General features: G+C 45.6%; 1 protein-coding gene and 1 pseudogene across 1 annotated transcript; both read left to right on the top strand.

The window, feature by feature from the left end:
• On the top strand, positions 5,842–6,913 carry LOC100739332 (annotated as a pseudogene).
• On the top strand, positions 17,855–18,817 carry LOC100627340 (olfactory receptor 2AT4-like). Its single transcript, XM_005667128.3, is given in 4 exon segments — positions 17,855–18,014; positions 18,017–18,721; positions 18,724–18,779; positions 18,782–18,817. Coding segments are annotated over 4 exon segments (957 nt in total).

Here is a 21,519-nt window from a genome sequence, read left to right as displayed (position 1 = left end):
TCACTTATGATGGAGCATGATAATGTGAGAAAAAAGAATGTATACATGTATGTGTAACTGGGTCACCATGCTGTACAGTAGAAAAAAATTGTATTGGGGAAATAAGTATTACAAATAATAATAACAACAAAAAATTTGATCACCCAATCATTTATAAAAATTTTTACTAGGTGCTAGAGAAAGAAATAAACCAGACATAGTTGCTGCCCTCAAGGAATCCATAGTCTAGTTTGAGAGTTGGACTCAAGGAAATAGTGTAAGGTGATAGAACAGAGAGAAGAAAAGGTGGCTGTGGGAGCCAAGAAGTTAGCATTCAATTCAGTGTTAAAAATTTCTCTTGTAAGTTCTTAGACTTTTGGCATTGATACCACTTTTTTTTTTTTTTTTTTTTTTTTTTAGAGCTGCACCCGTGGCATATGGAGGTTCCCAGGCTACAGCTGCCAGCCTGCACCACAGCAATGCGGGACCTGAGCCGCACTTGTGACTTACACCACAGCCCGCAGCAATGCTGGATCCTTAACCCAGTAAGCTAGGCCAGGGATCGAAACCACGTCCTCATAGATCCTAATCGGGATCGTTAACCGCTGAGCCACAAAGGGAACTCCTGATACCATTTGTTTTTTAACAAGTACTCAGGCGTCAGCAATATGGTCGGGTGGGAGGCTTAAAATAACTGCATAAGAAAATCACTGGCTGCTCTAATCAGGGAACTCTGATAGGGTCCACGTTCCTGTCCAATGGGAAGAATCCGTTTTCAGCTTGGATGCCCATTAAAAAGTGATGCTGCCTGCCAAGAGCCAGTGGGAGGAAGTCAGAGTGGCTCCACGCACCATTGCCCACAGTGACCCATTTGGGGGAACTTGTGCTTCCAGTATTGACGCTTCTGGCCTCTGGATTAAGCAGTCCTGATTCAACAGAAGACACAGTAAATCTCACTAAGTTTAGAGTTACAACTTCTGCCTGGTCATTTTCAGCCCACTGTGCAAGTGGACCAGCCATCAAAAAAAGGAGTTGCCATCCTTAGAAGGCCAATGGACCCTGATCTCCTGGAGGAAGTGAGACCGCTCTTACATAATGGGGGCTTCGAGGTCGGTCCTCAGGCACAGGAGCATTTCTTGTTTCTTCCATGAACTTTAACTTTTAGTGGGCAATTAAAGCAACCCTAGCTTGATGAGACATAGTGACCAGGGTATCCGAACTGTCAGGGATGAGGGTCTGGGTCATGCTAGAAGGAAATCCATCTAGACCAACTGAAGTGACAGAATGTGAAGGAAAGAGGTTGGAATATAGGATGGGAGGCAGAAGAGAGAGAAGATGAGTGTCACTGGTGGCTTTGGGACTGACTGCGGCAACTGGGGCAGTAGTTAATCCTTTGCTTAGACATTCTCCCTGGGAGTTCCCCTCATGACTCAGCGGAAACGAATTTGACTGGCATCAATGAGGTTGTGGGTTCGATCCCTGGCCTCGCTCAGTGGGTTAAGGATCCGGCGTTGCTGTGGCTGTGGTGTAGGTCGGCAGCTGCCGCTCTGATTTGATCCCTAACCTAGGAACTCCCATGTGCCATGGGTGTGGACCTAAAAAGACAAAAAAAAAAAAAAAAGAATTTTCCCCTGAAATTGTGACTAATCAGAATCCTGGAAACCCTATGTCCAAATGGAGCAAACTTTTTGTGATAAGTATATGACGTAAGAGGTTCAAGGCTTAGACTGTGAAGTAGACACAGCTGGTGGTCTGCCCTCCAGCAGCTGAGCGTTAGCTGCTAACACCTCACACACATACATCCCAAAATAGAGGCATAATGGCCCTGGATCTTGTTGCCTTTCTTTTGGGAGGCAGGGAGGGAGCACGAGAGTAACGTTACAAGCAGAGCAGACCAACCACTGGGTACTAAGCCATCTAAGCTTAGATGCCAGCTTTTGATTGCGGAACGTGGTAAAGCCAGCTGTTTGGCATCTAGAGACCCTGAGAGCCCATGAAAGTTGCATCTTCTCCTGCAAGAAAAGAGTATCACCAGTCCCCCTGGTAAACTGAATATGTGCAGGCAGCCTCTGGCCTGGATCTTGCTAGATAATACAAACGAAGCTCCTGGAATAATTTTCAAAGACTCCTGTCCTACTCCCATCATTATCTCATTAATCCTCTCCAAACCTCTATGAGCTGGGCAAATTATGTTCCATTGTTTACAGCTGGAGAAACTCAGACCGGGAGAGGTTAAGTAATTTACCGAAGGTGACAGAGTTAAAATATATTAGAACTGGTATTCAAAGCCCAGACTTGTCCCTTTGGACCCCACGCTCTTAGCCACGATAGAGCAGTTAGAACAAAGGCTGGGGAACGAAGTCTTGATCAGCCCAGCAGCTCTGATGTTAAGCATGAGCATCAGCGTAAGTCATTTCACTTCTCTGGACCCCAGTTTCCTCCTCTTGGCTGCCTGCCTCCCCTGGCTGTTTGGGGGACTGGACCGAATAATGTCAATAAAAGCTGCCCCATTGATTGTCAAGTTCTGGAACCCATGCGGGCCGATAACAACATTGTTCTCATTATCAGCAAATCCCAGAGGCAAGTCCCCTCCCAACACCTGCTCTAGGAGGGGCCAAGAGGTTGATCCTGGGTGACTGGGTGGGGCTGAGTGCCCCCAAAGGAGCCCCATCTTGAGGGAGAGGGCCCCAGCAGGCCTGGCTGAAAGGAGGGTTAATAAGCTACAGCCTAGCACCTACCTGCTTCTCTCCTGCCAGGCCAGGTTGGAAGACACAAAGAAGACACCACAGGAGACACCAAGGTAGACGGGGCTTGGCAGGTGAGTGGGCTGGGGATGAAGTGCCAAAGCCCAGCAAAGACCAGAGTGGGGAGATGGGGCAAGGATGGTGGGGGGCGCGGTTTAGAACCAGGGCCAGGGATCGGGAAGATGGGCTGGGTGTATACAAGAGGCAGGCAACCAGGATCCAGGTTGGCTGTGCACATGTGGGCTGTGGGACCTTGGACCACACATCCCGGCAGGTCTGTGTGCTCAGAGGTGGGATTCACATCATCCTGGCCAAGTCCTTCCCACAGGAAGGCAAGGCTGATGACAGCAATGATAATGAAAACGCCAACAGACTTCGAGTTCTTACCTGTTCTGGGCTCTTGTGTAGCATTGTCTAAGCATTCTTTCCACAAGAACTCACAACAAACCCTGGCCATCACAGATGAGGGAAATGAGCTCAGAGAGGGGAGAGCGACTGGCCCAAGGTCACGCAACTGCAGGTAGGAGCTGGGATTGGAATCCAGCCCTTTCCGACTCACAGGTGCACACACTTGACCACTAAGGCCCACAGGACGTGATGGAGGGCAAGTCCCTGGCTGGCAGCAGGTGCTCACTAGGCGGGAGAGCCTTCATCCTCTCCCTATGGAGCACGGACCCTGTGACATGCGCTCTGCCAAGCCCGGCGGCGGGGGGACACCCCAGAAAGAGTTCATGGAATTAGAAACCCCTTAGAGATCGTCTCCTCCAAACCCCTCACTGTACAGGTAAGAAAACCAAGGCTCAGGGGCCCAAGGTCACAGCAAGCACGTGGGAGAGCTGGTCCAGGAGCCAGGCCCCGTGGTTGCCGCTCCTTTACAGCAGGCTGCCTCCTGAACAGCCTCCGCTCTCACCCCTCACCGGCCATGGCCTTGAACGAGGGCCTGTCCTCCAACCCTCAGACTCTCATTTGCTAAAGGCCACAGCCACTCCCGGGAGGCGCTGGATGACGGACAGGGGGGACATACCTGAAGTGTAGCACCAGGTCGGACACGTGCTGATCGGCTTTGCTGTCCTTCCCTGTCCCCACCTGCACCGTCACCAGCTCGTAGACAGTCAGTGCCAACAGGGAGCACGCGTGGGGCAAGTTCTGTGCCCTGGGAAGCAGCGCCCTTAGGCCCTGAGCCCAGGCTGTGTCACTCAGGTATAGTGTGCAATTCAAAGCAAACCGAGAGCCCTGACCGGTGACACAGGTGTGAGCAAGTCCAGCCACGTGTGGCTAGTTCCTCTGATGGGCTCGAGGAATGGGCTTTGAAAGAGCAAAGGTGAAATTCTTTGGGGATGTATTTGTGGTGTCCCTCCTTGGCTGATGGCGCAGTGCCACCTGGCAATGAAAAGCCATGTGCCACCTCTCCACTGTGGCCTCACATCCCTACCTCCATCCGCAAAGCAGCGGGACAGAGCAGGGGCAAGAGAGGTAGCAGAGTTGATGGCTTCTAAGGAGCCCTCTGGCCTCAGCTCTCTGTGTTTCTGCCCCTCGGATCCTCCGTTTTGCCTCCCCTGGGCCTGGCAGCCGTGACCGCCTCTCTGAGAGCAGAAATGTCCAGGGCAATGCAGTTTGCATTCCTTCAGGTGTGAGGAAAAACCTGGTGACCACACTATTTGGAGTGGGGTTCTACCTAACTGAGGGTAAACCTTTTAAAATGGAGACCATCAGGTCACGCTCTTGCCAGGTCCTGGGGGTGGCCTCTGAGGTTCTCTTCCAAGGAGCACACACGCGGGCTGGTTGTCTCTTCCCCGCTCATTTCAGACAAAGCATTGGCCAGTCACCACTTCCAAATCTAGAAACCAGGCTTCATGATCCAAATCAATCACAGAGCAAACCTGTACATTTTTAAAAGGTGGTGAAGACGGGTGGCGGAGGGGAATCTGGCTGGAAGAGAAGATTCAAAAAACCCTTTTTTTTTCTAGTCTGATATTCCATGATTCTAGGACCTGAGAAGTGTTTTTTACCTAGTTTGTTTTGCATTTGTTTTAGAAAAGAAAGAAGGTTGCTGTCATTCCTAGGAATTCAAAGGGAAACCCCTGGTGAAATCACTAGGGTTCAAACAGCAGTGATGCAAATATAAACATGAAGCTGCCTGAACTGCTCATCAGAGACTCCCCCTGAAGTAGGGATGAGCCCGAATCGCCTCGGCTCAAGCCCAGAAGCCCCCCTGTTGATCCCAGTGCAGTTAGCAAACATCCTCTGATATAGGGGTTCTTGTCTTTGGGCAGCTATAGCTTTTGGTTCCCTGGGTCCTTTCCAGCAACAAGAGGTCTCATGACAGCTCCTTGTGGCTTCTTCTGAGCTGGTATTGGAGGAGCCAACAGCAGAATGGGCATCAAAAAATGAAACAGCATCCCCACTGGGCTGTGACAGCCAGGAGGAAGGAAGGTGGCAGATGCAGGATGCACCCTCAATGGGGGGGGGGGAGATACATCTGCTTGGACTCCAAAAGGGAGAGAGTTGTCCTGCTGAAGGCATTTGTCCCTCTCATCGATGCCACATGAGTGGGAGAGCACCCGGAGAATTCAGCAGGGAGAGAGGCAGGTGGAGCTGCTGCACCTGCAAAATGAGAGGGGGGCCATTCACTGAGTCTTGAGTAGCCTGAGCAGCAGCATGTGGCAGAAAACCCAAGAAAAATCAGCCCTTCCTAGTGAGGTGGTGATAGTGATGTTACTTTAAAAAAGAAAAAACAAAACAAAACAAAAACAATAACATAGGAATATAAGAGCTCATCTAAGACCTGACGCCCAAAAGATAGTGTGGGACTTGGAGCAGAGACGAGACAGAAATTCTTTCAATGCACTTATCACAGTTGTAACTAGATAATTAACTGTGTTGTTAGCTGCTAAAAATACCATCCTTCTACTAGAATTGAAGCCCCGTAAAGACAGAGGCCTCATATGCCCTGATTACCGTGTACACTGTAGCTGCTTACTAAACACCTGATGGAAGAAAGAAGGAGTAAACTGTAGGTTAAGATAGAAGAATTTATCTTGGATGGTTCCAGTCCTCTAGGGATTTGGATTGCAATAATTGTAGATGGGACCATGCAGAAATCTCCTTGCAAACTCCTGTTTTATCCAGTTTCCAGATGATCTGGTTGCCTGTTGCTCCAGCATGTAGTTCTGTCCCACCATGGATGCCACAGCCTGTAATGGATCAAAAGACTCTTCACCTGTCTTCTACCTGGTGGGCATCCCTACTCTCCAGGGGTCCCTCTTCCTCCCTGTCTTCTTCATCTTCTTGTTCTTCTACCTGCTCATCCTGTGGGTAACGCCCTGATCCTGGTGGCCGTGGGACAGAGCCCAGACTCCATAAACCCATGTACTTCTTCCTGATCAACCTCTCAGCCCTGGACATCCTCTTCACCACAACCACTGTCCCCAAGATGCTGTCCCTCCTCTTGCTTGGGGACCACGTCCTCAGCTTCCCCGCCTGCTTCCTGCAGATGTACCTCTTCCATAGCTTCTCCTGCGCCGAAGCCTTCATCCTGGTGGTCATGGCCTATGACCGCTACGTGGCTATCTGCCGGCCCCTGCACTACCCTGTGCACTGACCCCGCAGACCAATGCTGCCCTGGCGCCAGTGCCTGGCTCACCGCCCTCCTTCTGCCCATCCCAGCAGTGGGAAGACCTCCCAGATGGCTTTGCCACATGTTCAATCTACCACTGCTTCTGTGACCACCTGGCTGTGGTCCAGGCCTCCTGCTCTGACACCACCCCCCAGACCCTCCTGGGCTTCTGCATCGCCATGGTCGTGTCCTTCCTGCCCCTCCTCCTGGTGCTTCTCTCCTATGCCCACATTGTGGCCTCGGTGCTTCGCATCAGCTCCCGAGAAGGACGCTCCAAAGCCTTCTCCACCTGCACCTCCCACCTGCTGGTGGTTGGCACCTACTACTCATCCATCGCCATAGCCTATGTGGCCTACAGGGCTGACCTGCCCCTTGACTTCCACATCATGGGTAACGTGGTGTATGCCATCCTCACACCTGTCCTCAACCCTCTCATCTACACCCTGAGAAACAAGGATGTCAAGGCAGCCATCACCAAAATCGCATGTCGCCAGGAGCCAGGACATCCTGGGGGCCCTTGATCCTTAGATGTACTTAATTCTGTTCCCAGGATACCAGTGTGCTAAGAAGACAGAATGCCATCAATAAAGTTTCTTGGAAGTTCCTGTCGTGGCACAGTGGTAAACGAATCTGACTAGGAACCATGAGGTCTCGGGTTCAATCCCTGGCCTCGCTCAATGGGTTAATGATCCAGCGTTGCTGTGAGCTGTGGTGTAGGTTGTAGACATGGCTGGGATCTGCGTTGCTGTGGCTGTGGTGTCGGCTGGCAGCTACAGCTCCAATTAGACCCCTAGCCTGGGAACCTCCATATGCCGCAGGTGTGGCCCTAAAAAGAAAAAAAAGACCAAAAAAAAAAAAAGTTTCTTGAAGGAAAGAATGACTTATAGCAGGGCCAAAAATACACCATTGAGTCTTCCCTTTTCATTAATCATAGGCTAGGTAATAAAATCAATCCTTCTGTGGAAAGAAATAGAATAAATAAGATAAAATACAAAAAGGAGATCTCTGGTGGCCTAGTGGGTTAAGGATCTGGCATCGTCACTGGTGTGACTCGAGTTGTTGCCATGGTATGGGTTCAATCCCTGGCCCTGGAAATTCTGCATGCCATGGGTATGGCCAAATTTTTTTTTTTTTTTATCTTTTTGCCTTTTCTATAGCTGCCGGCCTACGCTACAGCCACAGCAACACAGGATTCGAGCCAAGTCTGTGACCTACACCACAGCTCATGGCAATGCTGGATCCTTAACCCCCTAATCGAGGCCAGGGATTCAACCAGCAACCTCATGGTTCATAGTCAGATTCGTTAACCACTGAGCCACAATAGGAACTCCCCCCCCCAATTTTTTTAAAATATATAAAAAGTCATATAAAATATGAAAGTATATTTTTAAAAGTATTACATATATTTTTTAAAATATAATAAGGCTAAAAGGTAGTAAGATGGGAACACAGAGAGGTTAGTTATTGAGACATAGAGAGGCATATAGATCAATGAAACAGAATAAAGAGACCCAAAGGAGACCCTTGAATATATGGGCAACCGATATATATGTTATGATATATAAATGACATTGCGTTCAATATCAAAGATGGATACATAATAAGATATTAGTACTATCAAGGCTCCAAATGTCAAAAATGAAATGTGTCTCTTACCTCAAAGAAACACAATCAATCTCAACCTAAGTATGAAAGGTGAAACTATGAAACTGTATAGAAGACTGTAATTCTGATTTGGGGAGGGGGAAATATTTCTTAAACAAGATTTTTTAAAAGGATGTAAACCTAGAGAAACAAGTATAAACTCAACTGCTTTCAAATGTAAAATTTCTATTTATCAAAAACACCAAAAAAAAAAAAAAAAAAAGAGAGAGAGAGAGAGGGGAAAGTCAAGCTACAGAACAGAAGAAATTTTTTTGCAATGCATATAATCAACTAAAAGACTCAGGAGTCCTGGCCAGGATATTTAGATTCATCTTATATCAATTTTTTAAAAGGTAGTCAAGCCATTAGAAAAATGAGCAAAAGAATTCACAAGAAGGAATAAATGTCCAATACATATAAGAAAATGTGCCCAACTTCTTTAGTAGAAGGAAAAGCACAAATTACAACAGTTACCACTAGAAACCACTCACTTCCACTAGAAATAGTTAGCACTAGAAACCAAATGTCAGTCTGATGACACCCAGGTTGGCAAGGATATGGGTTGATGGGGCACTCATACATCGAGAGTGGGAAAGGTTTTTTGTTTCTTTGCTTTTTCTTTTCATGGCCGCACCTGCAGCATATGGAAGGTCCCAGGTTAGGGGGAGAATCAGAGCTGCAGCTGCTGACGTATGCCACAGCCGCAGCAACACCAGGTCTGAGCTGCATCCACAACCTACACCAAAGCCTGGGGCAATGCTGGATCTTTAACCCACTGAGCAAGGCCAGGGGTGAACCCATCCTCATGGACGCTATGTTGGCTTCTTAACCCACTGAGCCATGACAGGGACTCCGAGAGTGGGAATGCTAATTGGCACAGACAGACACTTTGGAAAATGGTTTATCACTATCTTATAACGTTGAAGACATACATGCTCTGTGATCTAGCACAGCAGCATTTCTTTAATTTGTGAAATGTTCATAAAAAGTAACACTACATATACCAAGAAAATATGAAGGAGGAGTTCCCGTTGTGGCACAGTGGAAACGAAACTGACTAGGAACCATGAGGCTGCGGGTTCGATCCCAGGCCTCGCTCAGAGGGTTAAGGATTGGTGTTGCCATAAGCTGTGGTGTAGTTCGCAGCCGCGTCTTGGCTCTAGTGTTGCTGTGGCGTAGGCCGGTGGCTACAGCTCCGATTAGATCCCTGGCCTGGGAACCTCCATATGTCACGGGAGTGGCCCTAAAAAGAAATAAAAGACAAAAATAGAAAAAAAGAAAAGAGGAATTAGGTATACATGCGCCATAGAGGAATCTCACATAGTGCTGGGTGAAATAATCACAACTCAGTTATACAACACTCAGGCAAAACTAAACTGCATTTTTGATCAATACATACAGATGTAATTATGAAGAAAAGAGAAGGCATATTTATTTAAAATCAGAATCACAGTTATTTCTGCAGGTGAGGAAGAGGTTTGTAATCAGAGAGGGCTACCAAGGGGCTTATGGGGTGAGGTCAACATTTTGGTCTCCCCTGAATAATAGTGACATGGTATATTCTTTATGATTAGACTCTATATACTTAGGCTTTGCCGTGAGCTGCGGTGCAGGTCGCAGGCGGAGATGCTGTGGGACTTCCCTCCTGATTGGCTGGAGTGACAATAGGAGGCGGTACCGGTGAATTTAAAGGAGAAGGTGTGAAAAAGTGTAGAAGAGGAGACAAGGGAACAAAGCAGGAACGTATAGGACGACTACCTGCCAGCATTAAAGTCTTATTTGAGTGAGGTTTATTGTCTGCAGAGCCTTCTTGTGTTAAACTCAGATACATCAGGAAAATATTTAAAATTGATTTCATTTTTACCTAAAAGAGCAGTTCTTCTCCTGAGTTATAGTATGTGACTACCTGTGCTAATGTTACTGATTCTTCCCAGTGGAGTTTTTTTTTTTTTTTTTTTTTTTTTTTTAAGGCTAAGCTTTGGGGCTTTGTTGTATCTGCAGAGATGATCTGTTTTTTTTTTTTTAATTGACCCTCACAAATGGCTGCCTAAGCTTCTTGTCAGAAAAATCAAATCTGTCAGCAAATGACATAAGGTGTCTTTCATGTGTTATGTGCACAATCATGAGCCTACTATGTGCTATATTTTATAGCTCAGTGTTACTGGGAGAGGAAGGAAGAAGAAAGAGATAAAAATAAATTCCAAGATTTCAAAGGCAACTTTAAAATACTTCTAAACTTAATTAGAATATTGAGCTCTAAAACTGACTTTGTCACTTAAGTGAAAACATTTTTGCAGCCATGAAATTTTGGTTACATTTTAAGAACGATATTTATGTAATACCATTTTTCTGAACTGTTTTTTTATATTCTTGATGATAGACAAAATATTCTTATTTTCTGCTTTCTATTTGTATTCTAAATAGTATGGTTCACTTTAATTTCTTGTATCTTCCCCTTAAGTTTGCTTCAAATATATTCCCAGAATCATTTGCACTTACCCTGTCTAGTGTCACCTTTGAAGACTTCGTTATTTCTAAGTTAACTTTGTTTTGTTCTAAGCAGTGCATGTTTTAAATAACCTGCCCACTTTTCCTAAGCTGGGTCACCAAATGCTACACCCACAACATGTGGAAAGTGAACAGCACCCTCCTAAACAACCAGTGGGTCACAAAAGTAACCAAAGACAAAGCAGAACATATTTTGAGATGAATGAAGATGAAAGAACAATGTGCTGAAACTTATGAGATGCAGCGAAAGAGAGTGCTTAGAGGGAAATTTATAGCTGTAAATAATATTTACGTTAAAAAGGAAGATAGCTCTCAAATGAATAACCCAATTTTTAACTTTAAGAAATGAGACGAGAAAAGCAAACTAAGGGAGTTCCCGTGTGGCTCAGTGGTAATGAATCCAACTAGTTTCCATGAGGATGTGGCTGTGGCCAGCAGCTACAGCTCCAATTTGACCCCTAGCCTGGGAACGTCCATATGCCGTGGGGTTTGGCCCTTAAAAAGACCAAAAAAAAAAAAAAAAAAAAAGAAAAAAGAAAAAAGAAAAGCAAACTGAACTCAAAGCAATCAGCAGGCATGAAATAATGATAAAGATGAGAATGGAAATAAATGGAAAGAGTAGAAAAACAATAGAGAAAACAGACAGAAGCAAAATTGGCTCTTTGAATGTATCAACAAAACTGACAAACATTTAGCAAGATGGGCAAAGGAAAAGGAAAGAAGACCTAATTACTAAAATCAGTAGGACGCAACGTTGTCTCTATGAGGATTTGGGTTCGATCCCTGGCCTTGCTTGGTGGGTTGAAGATCCTGCATTGCTGTGGCTGTGGCGTAGACCAGTAGCTGCAGCTCCAATTTGACCCATAGCCTCGGAACTTCCATTTGTCACAGATGCGGCCGAAAGAAAGGAAGAAAGAAAGGGAGTTCCCATTAAGAAAGGAATTCAGCTGGTTAAGAACCTGACATAGTCTTGTGAGGATTCGAGTTCAACATCTGGCCTGATCAGTGGGTTAAGGATTCAGGTGTTGCCATAAGCTGTGGCGTGGGTCACAGATGTACTTGGATCTGGCGTAGCTGTGGCTGTCGTGTAGCTTGGCAGCTGCAGCTCTGATATGACCCCTAGCCTGAGAACTTCCATATGCCTCAAGTGCAGGTGTGAAAAGAAAAAGAAAAAAAAAATGAAAGAAAGGACATGACCTCTGATTACAGAGACATAGAAATGATAAGAGACTGCCACATAACATCTGAAACAAAAAGCTGAGTTTATCCCTTAAGCATGGAAATGTTTCGTTTGTGGCACAGTTTATTTCCGAGCAACACAGGGAGCTGACCTCATAGGGTTGTGGAAAATCTGGAGATTAGGGTTGGTGGACTTTTAGGGGGAGGAGGAGTGTCTAGAGACTGGTTTGCCTTTAGCTCTGGAAGTGTGGTTACAGCAGTGAAGCGGCTGCTGGGTGGCTGGCTTTCAGCAGTGTGTGTGCTGATGCGAAGTTGTCATTGAGTGATGAAACAGGTTTAAAAAAAGTTCTGATGACTATTTGTCACCATGGCTACGGAGGAGCCAGTCATTTCCTAGAAGTATGGGAACATTTTTATGCTCAGAGGTAATGAAATAAATCATATTTTATCCCATAATGGTAAAATGGTAAGCCTCAGAATGTTGGCTTTTGACAAGGAAATCTCAGCCAACTCTTAACTCTCCTATTGAGGTTCATTTTCTTTAGTAAAACCAAACAAAATTAGAAACCTGAAGGGAATCGAGGTCTCGGTTTTTGTTGGATGTCTCCAGCTTAACTGCAATTCTACCAACTGTTGTACTCCAAGTGGATTCTTCTGGCCCAAGTCCCCAAGTCTCTTAATTAGTTTTATCCATAACACACCAGAAAGTCTTTAGTCATCCTCGTGTTGCTGACAGCTGGGTCTGGATGGTCCTTAAGGAGTTCTGTAGTCTCTGAGAGACAGAAAACAGATCAAAAGAATTCACCTGTTGTGTGGATTGTTATCTGCTGATTCTGCAGAATTCTTTGCCTTTAACTTAAGAATGATTATATCTTCTCCCCCAGAAACACCTCTAGCATTTACATTTATGATCTGGAAGCAAAGATCCATAGACACAAATTTATTCCAAATGCGAAGTTCTCTCTTCCATCAGAGGGAGAAGGTCTGGAGAGAAGATGGCCCATATAGCGCTTGTTTGCTATTCAAAGAAACGACGGAACCACCTTCAGCTCCATGGTGAAGTTCATTAGATCACGAGGAGCAGCTACAGCCTCTGCTGTACCAGTTTCTGCTTTCCATGAAGTTTGATACTCAGCTGCCAATGGCTTAGTATTCTCGAATCCTACACTATCTGCTATGGAAGTCTCTTCTCTGGGCTGAAATGAATCATTCATGCATGGTTTCTCCCAGTTCTGGGCAGCAGCCTCAGGCACTGGTGTAACAATGTCATCCCAGTCATTGCTGTGACTCAGCATCCTCAGAGCCTCTGGGTTTGAAGCTTGGACTGTCCCGGTACAGGCATATACACACAGATTTTATTTTATCTTATTTTATTATTTTATTTATTGCATTTTAGGGTCACGCCCACAGCATTTGGAAGTTCCCAGGCTAGGGATCGAATTGGAGCTACAGCTGCCGGCCTGCACCACAGCTACAGCAACGCCAGATTCTTAACCACTCACCACGGCTAGGGATCGAACCCACAACCTCATGGGTCCTACTCAAGTTCGTTAACCACGGAGCCATGAAGGAAACTCCAACACACACATTTTAGAATCTGCTTACCTCTTGGCCCAGAATTCCTACTTCTAAGGATCTATCTCAGAGAAATATTTGGGTATATATGTCCCCAAATACATATTAAGAGGATGTTAATTATAATATTATTCATAATAGCAATAACTGGGTACAACTTAAATGTCTGTCGTCAGGGAAATTACTACACAAATGTCATGTCCACGCCATCAAATACCAAATTCAGATAAAAGAATAAAGTAGATCAGATAAACGATTCCAAGGCTTGGTTTCTTTCATTTTTCTCTCAATTTAATTTTTATTTTACTTCAGCGTATGCTAGATTTACAATGTTGTGTTAGTTTCAAGTGTCCAGCAAAGTGGTTTAGTTATACGTATATTCAATCTTTTTCAGATTTCTTTTCCCATATTGGTTATCACAGAATTTGAGTCAAGTTGCCTGTGCCAGACAGTAGGTTTTTGTTGATTATATATTTAGTATGTAGTAATGTGTATATTTCAAGACATTAGGTTAGAATATAACGGGATAAGGACAAAATGATTCAAGATATGCTAAAAGCAAAACAAAGCAAAACCACACACACGCACATGTTTAGAAAAGGTCTGACACGAACACACCAGTTTAGTAACAGTGATTTCCTCTGAGGAAGGAAGGAGAAAAATGGGGAAGGGCTGGTGTGAAAACTTCCACTTTTACAAAAGAAAGCTCTGGATTGATGAAAATACTTTACCAGGGGATCTATCTGTTACATGTGAAATTTTAAAAATCACTTAAATTTTGTACATGTTACTGAAAGAATGACAGAGTCAGAAATAGAGAGCTATGGAGCCAAAGGAAGCATCAGGAAGCCGAGGCAGGAACCATCTGTGACTTGACCTTGGCCTTGGGGCACAGACCTCCGCCTCACATATAACAGCGCTAGTTCTATTCAATCATGCAGCAGGTTTTTCCTATTTGGGTTGATTGAAATAACTGCTCTTTTTAATTGAATGTTTATCATGAAATCTTACCGATAGCCCATTACACTCTTTTTACAGATAAGGAAGAAAGGCTCAGTGAGGGAAGGGATTTGTCCAAGGTGACGTAACTGGAAAGAATTCAGATCACAGCCACCATGTGCTGCTCGCTAAGCTGCTGAACCCGTCCAAATCCCAGCTCTGCCACCAGCCATTTGCACGACTTTAAGTCCACCAGTCACTCGTTGGACCCTGGCCAAGCCACTTCTCTAGATCACAGTTGCCTCAAATGTCAAACACTAGGAATAAACCTAATGGCTGTTGTGAGACCAGACAGGCCAGCAGGAAGCAAACTGCTTCATTAGTGATAAAGTTCCGGGACTCAGGAGGGTGGTTAATGATGCTGTTTTCATCCTCCGCAAAGCCCAGAGCCAAGTCCCCTGCTCCATCCTAGGAAGTTGCTCCCAGCTGGCAGGGACAGGGTCCCATAGGAGAGTCGACTTAACAAAGAGCGCCCAGCAGGCCCTGGCTCTGAGGTTTAATGGGCCGTGACTCAGCCCCAACCTGGCTCTCCCCCTAGGGCCAAGGTGATGACTCCACAGATGACACCAAGCTGAATCGGGCGGGTCAGGTGAGCGGGGCTAGGGAGGGAGTATCTGCGTGGCTGAGGGGGCCTGGGGCAGGTAGAGCCATGCGGAGGAGCCTGGGGGCGCCCCCCTCCCATGTGTGAACCTCAGGGTCCCCATGTGCACACACTGTCAGATTGTGTGACTGTGGGTCAGCGTCCCCGCAGGACAGACAGGGATGAGCGGTCACAAACCAAGAGCCTGATGGTATGGTTAGAGTTTGTCACAAGGAAGCCAGGCCCATGACAGGTAAAGAAATGAGACTATTGACTGAGGCCTCTGCCACCACTGAGCCACAGATGGGGGACCTGCGTTCAGAGACAGAAAATGGAAGGTGGTGGGGCCAGCGTGGAAACCCAGGTCTTTCTCACTCCAGTTAAGGAGCCCAAACTCTGTAATTCACACATGTCCTGCTCCTCTTCTGTGGGAACAGCACAAGTTAGGGGAACTATGAGAGAATGGCATGGATTTGGGAATTGCAATGACATGTAATGGCACAAAGACTCTAAGAATCAAGCATGCAACAGGAGCTTCATAAATGGGAGAACCTCACTCTCCCTTCTTAGAGGCTTGGGCCACGAGACATCTCTGACCCCTCACTGGGCCACTCAAAAATGTGTACTGAGGAGTTCCCACTGAGGCTCGGTGAAATCAATCTGACTAGTATCTGTGAGGACACAGGTTCAATCCCTGGCCTCTCTCAGTCGGTTGAAGATTCAGTGTGGCCGTGAGCTATGGTGTAGTTTGCATACCCGGCCTGGATCTGGCGTTGCTGTGGCCGTGGTGTAGGCCGGCGGCTATAGCTCTGATTCGACCCCTACCTAGGAACCTCCATATGCCACACCTGTGGCCCTAAAAAAAAAGACAAAAAAAAAAAAAAGTGTGCTGAGTTGGGAGAGACGTTTCAGATGGGAAAAATGAGTTTCAGATGGGAAAAAAGAGTCTCAGAGGCCCGAAGTCACAGCAAGTGAATGGCAGAGCTGGCCCAGAAGTCAAGATGGACTCAGTCCTTTGTAACAGCCTGGCTCCAGAACAGTCTCTGCTCTCAACCCCTCACCACGCTTGAACAAGGCTCTGCTCTTCTCCAGCCCCAGCTTCTCATTGTTGAAGGGGTGTACCTGCTCCCTGGCAGGGTGGGATGATGGGAGGAGAAATATACAGTGTTGGGGTGGACGTTTGGTAATTGGTCTTTCTGTCCTTCTCTGTCCCCCACCAGCACTGTAATTGGCTCATAGATGATCCCGACCAAGGAAATGGTCTTATAACAACATTTAGTGTCCTTAAGCCCTGAAAGCATCCCCCTGGAGTCCCTTTGCGGAGCACAGGGTTAGGGATCTGGCATTGTCACTGGGGTAGCTTGGGTTGCTGCTGTGGTGTGGGTTTGACTCCTGACCCAGGAACTTCTACAGGCCAAGGGCTTGGCCAAAAAAAAGCCTCAAAAACAAACCATCAAAAGCCCTCTATAATGTGTATTCAAAATAAAATCATTTAATTAAGGCAAAAAAAAAAAAAAAAGAAATGTAAAGTCTAGAACATTTCTGATTTTTACCATGATGCTACACCAATGCTTTTTAAAAGATGTGGAATTCTAAAGTCTTTCCAAAACATTTTTTGGTGCCCCATCTGACTAAGTATGTACTTTGTTTGTCTGTTGCATAGGCCCATTCTGCCCAATAGACGTTTAGAGAAGGGAAGTGCTTCAGTGCCTTTGGGGTGAGCAAATAAACCTCAACTCCATGGTCTGACTTGTGGCCCCGAGTAGGTGGAGCAGCCTGGGCTTATTGATGAATTGTCCCCAGGCTCAAGGTGATAATCCTGCCCAGATGCTAGTTTAGTTCTGGTTCTGTCACCACTGACTGTGTGACTTTGGGCAAATTATAGCCCACATCTGAGCCCCCCTGTTGTATTCCTAATCCGTATAAGAAAAGGATTAGACTAAAACTATTTCTTGCTAATGACCCTTTCATTCCAATTTTATGATTCAGTAGCAAAACAAAGCCAGTTGGGAAAGCTGCATTCGGGCTCCTGCCTCTGGAGCACTGGGTCCTGAAAACGGTGGTGGTGGATTATTAAACAGAAACAATCAGTCTCCATTACAGCCCCTGCAAATGCTGGCTGTTTGATGGAGCCGTAGACACAAGACAACCCAGTGTGATAAGTGATGACAAAGAAAAGTGCAGGAACCCAGAAAAGAGACGCCCAAGCCAGGGGGACAAAGGCCTCACGGAGGAGGGAAGATGAGGCAAGAGCAAGGAGTGGCCATTTGATGAGAGTAAGGAGAAACAAAGCTGAAGAGAGGGTAAGGAATCAGCTTCGCTCATGAAAAATCCTTATGAACACTGGGTGGGAACCAAGACACTGGGTTTAAGACCCACCTCTGCTATGAACTTAAGGGCTGACCGTGAAAAGACACTCTGTTTCCAGACTTCAAATTCAGACCTCTTAATAGAAATGGGCCAGGAGTTCCTGTTGTGGCTCAGGGGTTAAGACCCGACATTGTCTCTGTGAGATGCGGGTTCGATTCCTGGACTTGCTCAGTGTGTTAAGGATCTGTTGTTGCCACAAGCTGTAGCATAAACCTCAGCTGCAGCTCCAATTTGACTCGTAGGCTGGGAATTTCCATTTGCCACAGGTGCAGCAGAAAGAAAGAAAGAAAGAGAGAAAGAGAGAAAGAAAAGAAAGAAAGAAAGAAAGAGAGGGAGGGAGGGAAGGAAGAAAGAAAGAAAGAAAGAAATGGGCCAGAGGAGGGAGGAGGAGGTGTACGACTGGACTTGATAGCTCTGAATTTCTGCCCCTCAAACCCCACCTCAGCTTAATTCAGTGACATTCAATCCAAAATTGACTTTTTTCTAACAACGTGCAGGAAAATGTGATCAAGAGTTAGTTGTAAGTAATTATGCTTATACTTAACTAGAGAGTAAATATAGAATTCTCATTCCAGAATCCTTTGTTTCTGTGGTTTCCAAATATTCCAGTGTCCAGATGTTCCAGTTGCCCATCTTGCAAAAATCCAGCTCTGTCTCACCATGGAGGCCACAACTTGTAATGGATCAGTGGGTGGCTCACCAGTCTTCTACCTGGTGGGCCTCCCCTCTCTTCCAGAGTCCCTCTTCCTCCCTGTGTTTTTTATTTTTCTCCTCTTCTATCTTCTCATCCTTACGGGTAACACCCTGATCCTGGTGGCCGTGGGACAGAGCCCAGACTCCATAAACCCATGTACTTCTTCCTGATCAACCTCTCAGCCCTGGACATCCTCTTCACCACAACCACTGTCCCCAAGATGCTGTCCCTCCTCTTGTTTGGGGACCACGTCCTCAGCTTTACTTCCTGCTTATTGCAGATGTACCTCTTCCAAAGCTTTACCTGCTCTGAAGCCTTCATCCTGGTGGTCATGGCCTATGACCGCTACGTGGCTATCTGCCGCCCCCTGCACTACCCTGTGCACATGACCCCGCAGACCAATGCTGCCCTGGCGGCCAGTGCCTGGCTCGCCGCCCTCCTTCTGCCCATCCCAGCAGTGGTGAAGACCTCCCAGATGGCATATGACAACATTGCTCGAATCTACCACTGCTTCTGTGACCACCTGGCTGTGGTCCAGGCCTCCTGCTCTGACACCACCCCCCAGACCCTCCTGGGCTTCTGCATCGCCATGGTCGTGTCCTTCCTGCCCCTCCTCCTGGTGCTTCTCTCCTATGCCCACATTGTGGCCTCGGTGCTTCGCATCAGCTCCCGAGAAGGACGCTCCAAAGCCTTCTCCACCTGCACCTCCCACCTGCTGGTGGTTGGCACCTACTACTCATCCATCGCCATAGCCTATGTGGCCTACAGGGCTGACCTGCCCCTTGACTTCCACATCGTGGGGAACGTGGTGTATGCTATTCTCACACCTGTCCTCAACCTCTCATCTACACCCTGAGAAACAAGGATGTCAAGGCAGCCATCACCAAAATCGCATGTCTCAAGACCCGATCTGGGATAGGAGACTTTGACCTTTAGATGTGGCTAATTCTGCTCTCAGGATACCAAGTAACAGTGTCCAGCACAGACTGGAACAGAATAAATAATCTTGAATGTATAGATTAATGAATGTGCGGTAGGAAGAGAAAATTCAGTTGAGCAGATGGCTTCAAAAGTTGTCAGGATTTCCATCGTGGCTCAGTGGAAACAAATCTGACTAGCATCCATGAGGATGCAGGTTTGATCCCTGGCCTCACTGGGTGGGTTAAAGAGTGTTGCCATGAGCTGTGATGTAGGTTGCAGATGTGGCTTGGATCCCAAGTTGCTGTGGCTGTGGTGTAGGCCAGTGGCTGTAGCTCCAACTGGACCCCTTGCCTGGGAACCTCCATATGACATAGGTGTGGCCTTAAAAAAATAAATAAATAAATGCAAAGTGGTTGTCATATCTTGGTCCGAGGCTTTCGTCCAGTACAATGGAATAATGTTAATCTTTACATGACATCTTGATTTGTTGTATAAGAATTTCACTACTTCATAATTCAAAAAGCCTTTTATTTATTTATTTATTTTAAATTACTCAAATGAATTTATCACATCTGTAGTTGTATAATGATCATAACAATCTGATTTCGCAGGGTTTCCATCCCACAGCCCAAGCACATCCCCCCACCCCCCAAACTGTCTCCTCCAGAGACCGTAAGTTTTTCAATGTCTGTGAGTCAGCATCTGCTCTGCAAAGAAGTTCAGTCTGTCTTTTTTCAGATTCCCCATGTCAGTGAAAGCATTGGATGTTGGTGTCTCATTGTATGGCTGACTTCACTTAGCATGATAATTTCTAGGTCCATCCATGTTGCTAAAAATGCCGGTATTTCGTTCCTTTTAATGGCTGAGTAATATTCCACTGTGTATATGTACCACATCTTCTGGATCCACTCCTCTGTCAATGGACATTTAGGTTGTCTCCATGTTTTGGCTATTGTAAACAGTGCTGCAATGAACATTGGAGTACATGTGTCTTTGCGAGTCATAGTTTTCTCTGCATAGATGCCCAGGAGTGGAATTGCTGGATCAAATGATAGTTCTATTTTCAGTTTTCTGAGGAATCTCCATACTGCTTTCCACAGTGGTTGCACCAATTTACAGTCCCACCAACAGTGTACTAGTGTCCCTTTTTCTCCACACCCTCTCCAGCACTTATTGTTTGTAGACTTTTTGATGGCGGCCATTCTGGCTGGTGTAAGGTGGTACCTCAGAGTGGTTTTGATTTGCATTTCTCTAATAATGAGTGATTTGAACATCTTTTCATGTGTTTTTTTGGCCATTTGTATGTCTTCTTTGGAGACCTGTCTGTTTAGATCTTCTGCCCATTTTTGGATGGGGTTGTTTGTTTTTTTGGTATGGAGCGGTAGGAGGAGTTTATAAATTTTGGAGATTAATCCCTTGCCAGTCGATTCACTTTCAAAGATTTTCTCCTATTCTGTGAGTTGTCTTTTCATGTTGTTTAGGGTTTCCTTTGCTGTGCAGAAAATTTTCAGTTTGATTAAGTCCCATTTCTTTATTTTTCTTTTTGTTGTCAATACTCTAAGAGGTGGATCTGAGAAGATGTTGCTGTGGTTGATGTCAGAGAGTGTTTGGCCTGTGTTTTCCTCTAAGAGTTTTATAGTGTCTGGTCTTATATCTAGGTCTTTAATCCATTTTGAGTTTATTTTTGTGTATGGTGTCAAAAAGCCTTTTCTAAAAAATATCTGCATGGCAAAAAAATATTTATAAGCAAAGTCAAGTAACAAAAGACTTACATCACAGGGAAAGGGCAAATATTCACAATAGATGAAGAGTTCCTAAAATTTTAGAGGAAAAAAAGTCTAACTTTCCAATATAAAAATGGCCAAAACATGTGAAAAGACAGATTATAAAAAATTGCAGTGGTCTTTAAACAATGAAAAAGTATTCAGTCTACTGTATTAAAAATACTGTGTAAAGAAGAATTTAAACTAAAGCTTTGCTAAAATGTCATTTTTCACATCATCAGATTAGCAAAAATCCAGTATCTTGGCAATATGTGTGTAGAAAATCAGCACTCTCACCAGTTGCTTGTGAGTAGCGTGCTGCTATAAGACCCACCAAGAGTGTATATGCACTTACTCTTTGACCCAACAATCTCATTTCTAGGATTCTATCTCAAAGACACACTGACAATGATTCATTAGGCTACTCATTCCTCAAAAGGGGACTGGTCTGGAAAATTTTTTTCATTTTCCCTGAGAATTCCCAAATGTGCCATGTTTTCTCATATCACTGCTTCATGCATCCATCCATTCACCCACCTGTGTATCCACTAAACATTTATGTATCCCCTTCTTTCTACAAGATACTGCTTGGGACTAAAAATGCAAGGGTAAACAAGAAAGATTCTAACCTTATTTTCAGGAATCTCACAGTCAGGCAAGGAATAATATAGGATGGTAAATGGTATAGTACAGAAGATTTATGGAGATTCACAAGAGGAAAACCATACTTCAAGTAGGACCTCAGAATCTTTCGAAGGAATAATACATTTAAAAAAGCATCTAGGGGAGTTCCCGTCGTGGCGCAGTGGTTAACGAATCCGACTAGGAACCATGAGGTTGCGGGTTCGGTCCCTGCCCTTGCTCAGTGGGTTAACGATCCGGCGTTGCCGTGAGCTGTGGTGTAGGTTGCAGACACGGCTCGGATCCTGCGTTGCTGTGGCTCTGGC

This window comes from Sus scrofa, chromosome 9, assembly GCF_000003025.6.
Source record: "Sus scrofa isolate TJ Tabasco breed Duroc chromosome 9, Sscrofa11.1, whole genome shotgun sequence".
NCBI lineage: Eukaryota > Metazoa > Chordata > Mammalia > Artiodactyla > Suidae > Sus > Sus scrofa.
This window is presented reverse-complemented; position numbering and strand designations above follow the sequence as displayed.